This window comes from Podarcis raffonei, chromosome 13, assembly GCF_027172205.1.
Source record: "Podarcis raffonei isolate rPodRaf1 chromosome 13, rPodRaf1.pri, whole genome shotgun sequence".
NCBI classification, from domain to species: Eukaryota; Metazoa; Chordata; class Lepidosauria; order Squamata; family Lacertidae; genus Podarcis; species Podarcis raffonei.
The window spans coordinates 23108921-23121253 of NC_070614.1; the positions used below are offsets into that span (position 1 = coordinate 23108921).

At 47.5% G+C, this 12333-nt stretch overlaps 1 protein-coding gene across 3 annotated transcripts in view; it reads right to left on the reverse strand.

Annotated features, from left to right (window-relative positions):
• Window positions 1-4398: 4398 nt before the first annotated feature.
• The window catches only part of TBKBP1 (TBK1 binding protein 1), a 54453-nt gene continuing 46518 nt past the window's right edge, over window positions 4399-12333 (reverse strand). For 2 of the 3 annotated variants that reach the window (XM_053361131.1, XM_053361129.1), the window contains 3 exons: window positions 9133-9281; window positions 7384-8111; window positions 4399-5368 (listed from right to left, as the gene is read on the reverse strand). In XM_053361131.1, coding sequence (XP_053217106.1) covers window positions 5240-5368; window positions 7384-8111; window positions 9133-9281 — 1006 coding nt within the window. In that variant the 3' untranslated portion in view covers window positions 4399-5239. The remainder of the gene's footprint in view (window positions 5369-7383; window positions 8112-9132; window positions 9282-12333) is intronic. The other variant, XM_053361130.1, reaches the window with a different exon arrangement.

Consider the following 12333-nt stretch of genomic DNA (forward strand, 5'->3'; position numbering starts at 1 on the left):
GACTTTATGTAAGCCAGCTTCCTACATTCCACTGCCAACCCAAGAAACACTCAGCCATGAATGAAAATGTTCACCAATTGGCAACTTTTATTGGAGTTATTCTGAATCACAGAGCACAGAGTCTCTTCAGAAGGAAAAAACACACACACCAAAGAAAGGGATGGGAACAATACAGACAGACCAATCTCTCTCCCGAGGGTTTTCCACAGCCAAGTATCTAAGGCGGCCTTCCTTGCATCTTCACATTTGGGGCAATCAAGCTAGAGAGATGGGGGCTAGAGCAGAGATGTCTATTTTCTGACTAACAAGTGACGTAACAAAGGATGCATTTCTTCTAAGAAAAAAAAATACTAAGGAGAAAGATGAGGGGGTCATAAGCGACAGCAATTGGGGAGCTTGTTCACAAGAGCACTTAACATGAATCAGTTACTCCTTAACACACTTACCCAACTTTATATTTGTTTTGTAAGCAGCATTATAAATAGTGGCAAGCGAAGGGCTACACTTTCAAAAGGCATTTGGAGTGGAGATTCTAATCTGTATTAGCAATTGGTATCTGCGTTAAATTGATATGGAACAAAAGACATAAAACAAACAAAGAGGCTGGAAGGACACTCGCATAAACATGCACTGTGAAGTGTGTGGAATGAGTCACCCATACTTTAACCATGCCCATTGTGAGAACAAGGAAGGTACCACGATGATGATACTACGTTTAAAGGTCAACACATCATGCTAAGATGAAAACCTGCCCCAAAGATCAATCTAAGCACTGCTAAGACCTCCCTAGTCCAGGATCACTTCCACATGACCCATTTCTTGAGCATTCTTCCTGATTTGTTTGCACGAAGTTTGCAGGGAGGCTATAAGCCGTCAGCTGTTTATTGGCCACTCATTCTGACCTGTTTGTAGGGCAGTTATATGATAATGCATCAAGCAACTATTATCCCACACTTCTCGACACATTTCCCCATTGCTTCACTTGAATTTGCAGGTCTGCAATTGAATCCCACTCAGAAAGTGGCAACCATCTGCAAATGTCCCTTACAGGACACTTTCCTTTTTGGGGGGATGGGGACCAACAGTCCTCTCTCACTGTTTGTCCCCCAGGACGTGGTATTCGTGGTAAACCACTTCTGAAGTGATACTTCTGAGCATGGAAGTATCGCTTATCATATCATGGCCAACTCACTGATAGATCTAACTTCCAGCTCATGCTACCAATTGTACAAACAGAACCAGGAGTTTATTTTGGTACCCTAGGGGGTATATGATGGTGGCCGTGTGACTACCACACCTCAACTGTGCACTTACAATGGTCTGTAGGGCCAAAGACATAACTTTTATGTGGGAGATATTGTCAAACAGACTTGCAGAATGAACCATGGTGCATAATAGTAGTGCCTATTAGAGAAACAGGAATACTCTTTGTCAGCCTCATGTTTATATTCTTCTAAAACAATTCCCTGTGCATTTCTCAGAGGATCAGTAGGGTGGGGTGTTCATGGACACAATGAGAATGGATTTTCTTTGGCCTTACCTAAGGCTACTTAACGAGTAGATGAGATTTGAAGTAAGGACCTTCTGGGTTGCAGTTCAGCAGCTTAGCCACCACTCTATGCTAACAGGCATGAAGGTTCTTGGTAGTGAATTACTTTCATATATTCATGGGCATTGCTGCCCCCTTTTACCCTTGCTGCTTGAGTTTTTTGGTTCCGTTTTGGGGGTTTTTTAAAAGATTGTGAAGCTTTAGGGCAAAGGAAAATATCTGGGTAATATTTGAGCCCTTAGGTTATGGCAGGCTACAGAAAAGAATAATAATAAAAAAATCACCTTCCCATCACCCAACAGCTCCCTCCCCCCCCTTTTTTTTTGCTTGATTATCATTCCTGCTTCTCATAAACTCTGAGGTAGATTTCACATAGAGAAATGGAAGAAAGGTTACAAGTTGGAAGAGATGCATTTTCAGCCTTGCTCCACAGAACGTGGCTCTCTTCCTACTCAGAAAATCCCCAAATAATCTGTGAAATAATGTGATTTGTGTGGATGAAGGTTTTTTCCGTGGCTAATTTTCAGGTTCTATGTTAAGGGAAGGTCCACACAACATGTCTGTCAAGCAGAAGTCCCTTTAAAGACCCCCATTGGGTGAGTTGTGCCTGAGAGTACAATGGCCCACAACATTTCTCCATGCTACCCAGAGCCTTTGTGATTTGGGACCATTTGCACAGGCATCAATAGTACTGCCTGAGCTTTGAACTGATCCATTTTGTAGCAACAACTCACCCCAAAAAATTAAAAACGTGGGGTCTCCGTGTGGAAGCTGTGATGGGTATAAGAGCCCTTCGTTATAAGAGTATGTGGGAGATGCATGGCTAATAATAATAATAATAATAATAATAATACCCCACCCATCTAACTGGGTTTCCCCAGCCACTCTGGGGGCTCCCAACAGAATATTAAAAACACGTTAAAAACATGATTAAAAACTCCCCTAAATTGCAGACAGTGTGGGCTTGCTCTGGCTGAAGCAGAGGCAGCCCACACCATGAGAAGAGCGAGAGACTTGCCTCAGGTTGATTTGGGGCACCATTAAAGGGCAGCAGAGTGGGAGACTGACAGACCTGGCTTACTGGAAGTTCTCCTGTGCAGGCATCATTGTAATGAATAGGAGGTACACCCCAAACGCCCCTCTGCACTGCTACTTACTAGAGGGAAGCAGAGAAAGGTTCAGCCCCTGAGACTTTGAGGAGACTGAAGGGTCTGAAGACTGTCCATGGGGTTCAGCGTCCAGTGAAACACCTTTCACAGAATCATAGAATTGCAGAGTTGGGAGGAACCCTGAGGACCATCAGGTATTCAGGAATACGCAGCTGTCCCATACAGGGATCAAGCCTGCAACCTTGGCATCATCAGCACCACACTCTAGCCAACTGAGCTTTCCCTCTATTTAGGACAGGCAGGAAATGATGGGCTGGGAATCAGACCAAGAACTTGGCTTTCCAAGCGCAAAAGGACTGATATACATGAATCCTAGTCAACAGTTGTCCTGTCTCCCCTCGCCCCTTTTAATGCATCTCAGGGGGGCAAGGTTGGTTCCAGCTTTTGGGGGAACCCTCAATCAAGCAGCTTGACCTAGAGAGTCCCGTAACTGTCCTGGGGTGGGAGGGGCAGAGGACAGTGAGGAGTGCAGGGCTGCACCGGCGTCCAAGAACACTGACTGCGTTGACAAAGGAGGTGGGTATGTTCTCGTTCAGCATGCAGCCTGACCATGTCAGAAGGCCAGCTCCAAATATGAACGAAGATGGTGTGGGTGTATGTGGCCAGGGAGAGGGGAAACAGAAGGGAAGCACAGGGCAAAAAAATGGGCTTACTTCTTCTCCTGCAGCCCATCTACTTCCTCACTTGAAATCACCTGTCCACCCCCTACTTGGCAGTGGCTTGGCAGCAACTCACCTTTGAAGACATGGGTCTGTTGCCACCACATCTAGTTTACCGAAGAGGAGCTCAATAAAAGGATGGATATAATGCTAAGGAGGAATTGCCAATTGTGACAGATCATAGTGTGGATGGGGAAGTGGAAGAAGAGGAAAATGGTATGTTTTTGATGGACTGAAGTCTTTGAAAAAACGAACTGGGGTGGACTGCTAATAGTTTTCTGGGAATAAGGGAGAGGACCTTTCTATTCTACATTTCATTTTTAAAAATTCTATTCTCTTCTTAGTTCCCACATGGATTGGACAGTGAGCCACAAAGACCCATCCCTGTCTGCCACTGCGCATTCTGAGCCCTTGGGATAAGGCAGGCTATAAAACTCAGCACATACATTGGCTAATAAAGAACGGGGTGATAGGAAGACAGTTGCCTCAAGAGAAGAATATCTTTTTGTTTTGTTTTGTCTTACCAAAGCCTGATGCATGGACAGGCTGTTCAAGGAGACACTTCTCACAATACGGAGGCACCTTATGACCGGAAGCGATAGAAGAACCGAAACATGCCAATTGTTTTAGATCAGTACAGAGAAAGATATGCTCAGTAAGGCCAGAGAGAGAGAGAGAGAAAGAGAAACAGTGGATGTTAGAATATGAGAAGGGTGTTTACATTTATGCAGTTGTCAAAAACAGTGTCAACATGCTGTCATTGCAGGAGAACAGTGACGCAGAATGTGGCAAGTACACTTCTTGTTATACTGGAACTAACTACCCAAAGCAAGGTGAGAAGTTGTTTCATGAGAAAGGTGGAAGAACAGTCGCCAAAAGAGAACACAGACAGTCACGTGGGGACGCTTTCTGGAGCTCGACTCAAGTCAGCAGTGCACATTTCCTCCAGTGCCAACTCACAAGAGACCGGCAAGGAGAAGGAGAGGAGCAGCTCCTTTTGTGGAAAAGACAAAGAAAGAAAAAAGCTTCCGTGTGTTTTAATGTCCAGTGCAATAACATAAGAACATCCATGCTACACCTCTGGAAGTTGGCTCTATTTCTCAGCAGCATCGTTAAAGTGGGCTTTTAATGTAAAAGACCAAGACACTTGAACCAGCAGTTGGAGGCCAAGGCTTTCTGTGTCTGATAATTAATGGTCAACAAGGAGTGAGACCTGAACGTCCTCCTTAGTAGCAGAAAAGGCAGGGAGACTGGACCCACTTGGGACTTTCCTGCTCGCGGGAGGGGCACAAAAACGAAACCTTCCGATTTCTTTCACCTGAGTGCCAGGCTGTCACCTCAGCAAGTCCAAGAGTTCCTCAGCCCATTTCCCCTGCCCCACCCCAAAAAACACACACACAACCCCGAGAGATTTCTCCTACCCTGAGATCTTCCAGAGACACCCAAACCAGAACCACATAGATAAAGAGTCATCCCCTGCCCTCGGTTCTGAGCGTTCAGATGGAGAGCGGCGGCGGCATGCTCTGTCTGCTAAGCCTGGCCGAAGCGCATTTCTCGCCTCCTATCCCCACAACCTCCACGACTGGTTCAAGCATTGGAGAAATATTGCAGGCCCTACTCATCAAGAGCAGGAGGAAGAGGAAACCCACTTTAGAAACCAAGGCAGAGAAGAGGGAGAGGGAGAGGCAAAACTCTTCTTCCGGTTCAGTCTACTGGAGACTTGGAGGTATTTTAGAGCGAGCCCCTGTTGCACCACCACTTTTCATGCAGCATCCAAGTTGGGGGGGGGGGGCCTGGTGAGTGAGGTGGACGGGTCTCACTAAGGAAGCTGGAAGAGGAAGGGCGTGGCAGGTGTGCAGGCCTCAGATCTTACTGTTCTCCAGGTGTGAATCAATGTGTTTTATCAAAGCGTCATCTGGGTAACCGATGGGAAAGGCCACCTGGCAGAGAGGGCAGCTTCGGATGTCAGAGTCCACCGTCTCCATCAGCAACTAAAGGATACAGGTCGGGGAAGGAAGTAGATGAGAGAAGACATCATTTTAAAACAAACAAATCTAAGAAAATTAATTGCTTGTTAAAAGTAGATCTCTTAAGTGTTTTGGAGGATAAAAAGCTGGATCCTTCCTAATATGTGCCTGGTCAGCAGGACTTGGCTGGTCATAAAGAGTGGAAGGGAAACTGTTTTGTTGCAGAAACTGATCGGCTTCTGTTACAGAAAAGGCGGGGGGTGCAGCGCGGCAGGGAAAGCACATGGGGATGTATCTGGGAAACTCCCACAGGGGATGTACAGATCATTGAACGGTGATTTTTAGAATCCTCTGCACAGCCCAATGGGAGTAAAAAATAATAATAATATGGTAGCATCATATATTGCTTGCTATATTGACTGCAGGTATAAAATTGTAAACAACGTATTCATTTAAATGGTGTGTTTCTATATAGCAGCAACTACCTGTGAGTTCAGATCAAAAGTTTACATTTATGAATGACTTTTGAGAACCAGAGCACCTGCACTCAAGACAAGTCGGGAATAAAAATACAGAATGAAAATACGTTTGACATCTTAACGTTTCATTACTCCAGAAGGCTTAGGATGCTCCAACACAAGGGCCTCTTTCGCATTCCCCCTCTGGTATTTTCCAATTTGCTATTGGTTTTGCTTCTGTTAATTCTTAACGCAATTATCAATGTAATATAATTTCCTTAAACCTGAAGCAACCACTTGTCCTCCACACCCACTGTTAAAATTAGGTGGTGCACGGTGGATGGGCCTCCAGCCAACCCCTTCCCTTCAATTAAAATAAAACAAAACTGGAAGACTTGCACACAACCTAGGCATCATATCATGCTCATTCCAATTGATGAAGAAAACGATTCATTGGCTCCTCCTCCAGGAGGACCCAAAACCTCTTGATTCTTCCAGGCAACTGGATGACCTCTGCTGCCACTCCTCCTAAGTGCTGGAGAAACATCCCCAAACCCCACCCCCCTCCTACAAAATGGAATATTAAAACAAGGGGAGTGCTGTAGTAGGGGTGGGGAACCTCTGTCTATGAGTCAAATGTGGCCCTCCAGGTTTCTCCATATGACCCTCAGAACTCTCCCTAACCATAAACTCCCACTCCAGAGGCCACACACCTCACCAGCCCTGCACCCAATTGCAAATGCTTTTGCTTGGCTGGAACACATCCTCTCGCGTCTCTGGATGGAGGATAGAGAGGTATCTGGGAATGTGCACGGAAACTACTCTTCTGTACAATGGCAGAATCTGCATCTGTTGCTCCACCCACTTCTGCCTGTGGCTCCGCCCACCCCATCATGTGGTCTTCAAAAGGCTGTCCAGAATGGAATATTGAAAATGGCTCCCCGCCCCTCTTGCTACAGAGGTGATGTGGCTATACACTCAACCACACAAACTAATGCCGTGCTCACACACAACGTTCTTGTCATCAAAATACAATACGTTGTATTTCCCCAGTTAATCTGGATATATTATTTCTGGGAAAATTCCAGTATGTTAAAGCATACTCACCACTGCTGCTAACATCCATTTGCGATATTTCACCAACCCATTTACAGTATTAAGCCCCCTTAAAGCCAAAGAGTACCATTTTAACCCCCAGAGCAATTTAAAAACCAGTCCCTCTTCCCAGGGGACTCTGGGGACTGTAGTAGCTCTGCGAGGGGAATAGGGGTCTCCTAACAACTCTCAGTATCCTTAACAAACTACAGCTCCCAGGATTCTCTGTGGTGAGCTTGTGACTATTTAAAAAAGTGATATAATACTGCTTTAAATGTATGGTGCAGATAGGAACTCAAGTCTTTTGCCTGTGCCATTCAAATAGTCATTATAAAAACCCCAGAAAATGTTTTTTAAAAAACAAAAACAAAAATTTATAAATAAAATAAGCAATATAAGAATATCTGTGTGGATGATCTTCCATGAGACCGGATAGTGCATTTGAACTGGAATGATGGCATACAAACTTCACTGGGTGCTGCTTACATTGATTGAAGGCCAGGACTGGGCATGCTCAGCCCTGGAGTACGAGGCATCAGTCCGGTGTGTGGAGGTGTCGGGGATAGGGAACCCTGCACAGAAGGAGGCGCAGCGGATGCCCCCCGCTTCAGGGCTGGGGGGACTTGGGAGGGCCCAGTCGTCTTCGTCCGAGGACTGCTTCTCAAAGCGCAAGTGCTCCTCGAAGGCGTCTCTGGCGTAAACTTCGCCGTAGGGACGGTGCTTTGGTAAGGTGGAAGCTTCCGGCTGCAGCCAGAGGGAGCGGTTCTGCTGGTACATAGCCGCATCGCTCACCTCCGAGTAGCTCCGGCGGCCCTGGAAGCTCGCCTTGATGTGGTGGCTCAAGGGTTTGGAGTAGGCCAGATCCATGATGCTCCTCTCGCCACCCGGCGACCTGTGCTGCGAGGTGATGGCGGGGGAGGAGCAATTGGGGCCCGGCGAGCAGCGCTGCGGGGCAGGAGGCTGGGCGGGCAGCGGGGCAGGTGAACGACGCTGCGAGGCGGGGGACTGGCAAGGGGGCGGCGCTGGGGAACGGCGCTGATGCGCGGGGGACTGGCAAGGGGGCGGTGCTGGCGACCGTCTCTGCAGGCCCGGAGACTGGCATTGAGGGACAGATGAAGATCTCCCTTGCTGCGCTGGAGACGAGCACTGAGGACCCGGAGATCGACGCTGCTGAGCGGGGGAATGGCGCTGCGAATGGGGAGAGTGCCGCTGACCTGGAACAGAGCAGGAGCAAGTCAGAGAAGGATCCTGCTTCAAAACTGAGAAGCAGCAGTTGCTCTGAGGCTGCATTTCCCCACTCCCCCACATAGCTGTCTGCAAAACCAGCCAGCAAAACACCTCCAGCACCATTCGTCTGATTTGTACCAGTAAGAGGTCACTTAAGAGCATAAGAAGAGCCTGCTGCATCATGGCCAATGGTCCATCTGTTCTCACGGGGGCCAGCCTGTGGGAAATGAGGAACCAGAACAGGAGGACAAGAGCATTCTCCCCTCCTGTGGTTTCCAGTTCCAACTGCCTTCAACTGCGGAGGTGGAGCATAGCCATCATTTGACTATTGGCTGTGCCAAGAAGTACTTACAATAATAATATTATAATAATTTATTACTTAAACCCCGCCCATCTGGCTAGGTTTCCCCAGCCACTCTGGCGGCTCCTAACAGAATATTAAAAACACGATAAAACATCAAACATTAAAAACTTCCCTAAACAGGGCTGCCTTCAGATGTTTTCTAAAAGTCAGAGAGTTATTTATTTCCTTCACATCTGACGGGAGGGCGTTCCACAGGGAAGGCGTTGCTGCCACAAAAGGCCCTTTGCCTGGTTCTCTGTAACGTCATTTCTCGCAGTGAGGGAACCACCAGAAGGCCCTCGGCGCTGGACCTCAGTGCTGAACGATGGGGGTGGAGACGCTCCTTCAGGTATACAGGGCCAGAGGCCATTTAGGGCTTTAAAGGTCAGTTCCAACACTTGGAATTGTGCTCGGAAACGCATCAAAAGGGTACCACTCTGGCTACCTCTCAGCAAGATGGACCTTTGGTCTGATTCACCATGGCTCTTCTTATTTTTTGTAATTCGGGCTGGTGGGCAGACTTGCCTTGCCTTTGGCCCTTTCCAGGTCTCATAAACACACTCACACTCGCCTGGTTTCACTGGTTATCACAGCTCCTTCTTCCTCTGACCTGCTCCCAAACCCCGTGCCTCCCCTGGCTTTTCCCTCCCCCATGCCCCACTCACCACCATTGAGGGCCTGCTCTTGCACAAGCGTCCGGAGAATCTGGCTTTGGAGAGAACTCAGGTTCCTCAGGCGACACAACTCCTCGGTCAGCTCCGTGTAGGCAAGGGCCAGGTTTACCCTGACAAAAGAGGGGGAAAGGGGGAAAGTCCTGAAGGCATATAAACGGCAGCCTCTGCAATAGGAGGCACTTTCTTTGTAGGGTGGGAGATGGGCGAGATTTATACAACCGCTTTGGAGGCAACCTTTGCCATCTGTTGTGATCTTCAGTGGGTCACCACAGGCAGAAAGCAAATGCAGAATAGCCACCCTTCCTAATCTTCCTCCTGCAAGTCAAGCTTCCAGATATGAACACCACAGTAAAACAAATCAATCTAGCAGTGATCCACTAAACTAGGAGCTGGGCCCATAGTCAGGGCTGGCACCAAGTCTTCAGGGACCTCTCAGCCTGGTGCTGCTGACTACCCTCTGCCAGTGCATGAATGCCCCCCCCCACGACCCAATGCTGCTGTTGCCATGGCAGTGGTAGCAACACTACTTACTGCACTCCTTGTCTGGCTCCTGAATGGCTGTTTCAGTGCCAGGAAGGCAGGGTGAGACATTTCACTAACCTTTTCCACCCATTCAAATGGAGGAGCATTCAACCATGTAATTCTTTACCTACATTCTTCAGGGGCCATAGCTCAGTGGTTTCCCACCTGCTTTGCATGCAAAAGGCACTGGATTTTAATCTGCACCACCTTCAGGTAAAAGGATCTCAGGCAACAATATTTGGAAAGGCATCTGGCCTGGAGATCTTAGAAAGCAGCTGCCAGCCAGGAGACAATATAGAGCTAAAAACTGTCTTGGAAAACCTATGGGCCTCCAGATGTTGGGAGTCATCTCCTATCAGCTGGAGCCAGGAATGATGGGAGTTGTGGTCCAGCAACATTTGGAAGGGCACAGTTTCCCCACCCCATGAAATAAATGGAGCAATAGCTCGGTAGAAGTAACTTCACATGTTCAAAGGGGTATAGTCCACAAACACGTTTAACCACTTTAGTTGCTCTTTGTGGCAACTAGGTCATTATGTCGTTGCTTCCTACATCTGGGTTTCCCAAACTTAGGTCTCCAGCTGTTTTTGGACTACAATTCCCATCAGCTTACAACCCTGTTCTACAATTGAACATCAGCCTGACGACTGGTCCTGCGAGCTAGGGATGATGGGAGCTGTAATCCAAAACCAGCTGGAGACCCAAGTTTGGGAAACCCTGTTCTACATGAACATCAGCTTACAACCTTTATGTGGAAAGGAACCAGGTATTTTGGCCCACCCACCTGGTTCCTTCCTCTATTCAACTACTGGATCAGTGCGGGAAGAAGCTGCAGGGAACACCATGCTCACTCCAAGGAGATGGAGGAGAGCTGCCACTGTATCTCTATTCAGGTGGTTTCCAATTCCCAACTCCCTGACTCGCTTGCCAGGGCATGATCTGATGTTAGGCTCACAGCATCAGTCATAGCCATAGATGCCAACTCCCTTGAGTACACACAAAATTCCCCATGAAGGAGTCAGGCACCCACAAATTTCGGTGCCAGGGACATGCACGCTGCATGGCACCCATGGCCCCAGGCACCCACAATCGCAGGGCCAAGTTAGCACTCCTGGTCATGGTCACAGCTTTATTCTCAATTCATGTTTTGTTATCATTGGCAAGATATCCCAAATACACTTTTGATCCAAACTACAGGGTTGCATCCGAAGAATGGTGCACACAAGGAAAACAAACCAGAGGTCTGTGCAAATTTTGCACGGGTTCTCTAGTTATTCGTAAGCATTTGCTCCTACAAAAGGTTGCACAAGAAGAAGAAATTAATCTGACACTAACGAAGCCATACTGGTGTGAACAGCTAAAGGGGAAAGGGCTGTGTAACACACCATGGGAAAACCCAACTTCGCTGTGCTCCGAAACAGTAATGTGAACACACATTACTTCTCTCCCCCAACCCTCACCCCCGGTTCCTTTTCACACATCTTTATTTAGAGCACTTGTTGGCCCACCCAGTTCCCAGAGCCCTCGGAGAATTCATAGAGTACAGTTAAACACATTAAAAACCAATCTAGTAGATCTCCGGCTTATAAGCCAGCACTAGCAGCATGGCAGCATTTAAACCCCTTCAGAAACACAATTCTAAAAGGCCAAGGACAATCAAATAGAAAGGTTTCCACCTGGCACAAAAAAAAGAATCTTAACAAAGGTGCCAGGCATTTCATAATTAGGGTGCCACCACTGACAAAGCCATATCCTTTGCGAGCAGTCAGTGTTGTTCCCAGAGAATTCTCAGTCCCCAATTCTGAACTTCAGTCTAGCCAGAAATGAAGACCCTCAGTCAGAGAATAGCTTCAGGTACGGCAGATAAGAGAAGGCTGCAAAAGTCCAGCCCTACGATCACAATACTGTCTTGAGCCATGAGATGTTGTGGAAACACTTCCTCCCTTTAGGGGATGACCCACTCACTGCCCATCAACGCCCTGACAAAACCATCAAGCCTTTAGAAAAGAAGAAGAAGAAGTCAGGTCTTGCCCTGAACTTCTATGTCACCTTGAAATAACATATTGAGTACGCTTATGAGAATGGAGAACCTGTCTGATGAGGTTACCAAAGGCACGTCACCACGTGGACATCTTGCACAGAGAAAGCCATCGAGTTAAACTGAATGGCTCTGACAAGGGGGGGCAGGACATGGGAGATGGGGTGCACTTAACTGTACCAGACAGCTATCCCCTTTCCATGGATTTGTCGCCAATTGTCTCTTCAAGGCTCCTCAAAGGGGCAGGGGGAGGAATTATTCAATTCTGCCCAAAGAAAATTCAATTGTGTTCTCTTTTCTTTCTTCTCTCGAGTGAAGAGGGACAGCGAATTCCCCTTCGAGGGGTGCGGATGTTTTCCCCCGACATTTGGAAGCTTTCGTTGAGGGCTTGTGATAGGAGATGAAATGAAATGTCCCGAAAGATCTGGTTATGAATGAGTGTCAGAGCCTGACAAGCAGCATGGAGCATGCGCACAGAGGATGTATCCTGTTGATAGAGAAGGTATGTCTGCTTCTAAGATGGTGACGTGTCCCACCTAGAATCACCTCTGTGGCTACAATCCAAGATGCACTTCTAGAGCATCTAAAGATACCAAGACGGGCAGCTTTAAAGCTCACCACTCTTCCTTCTC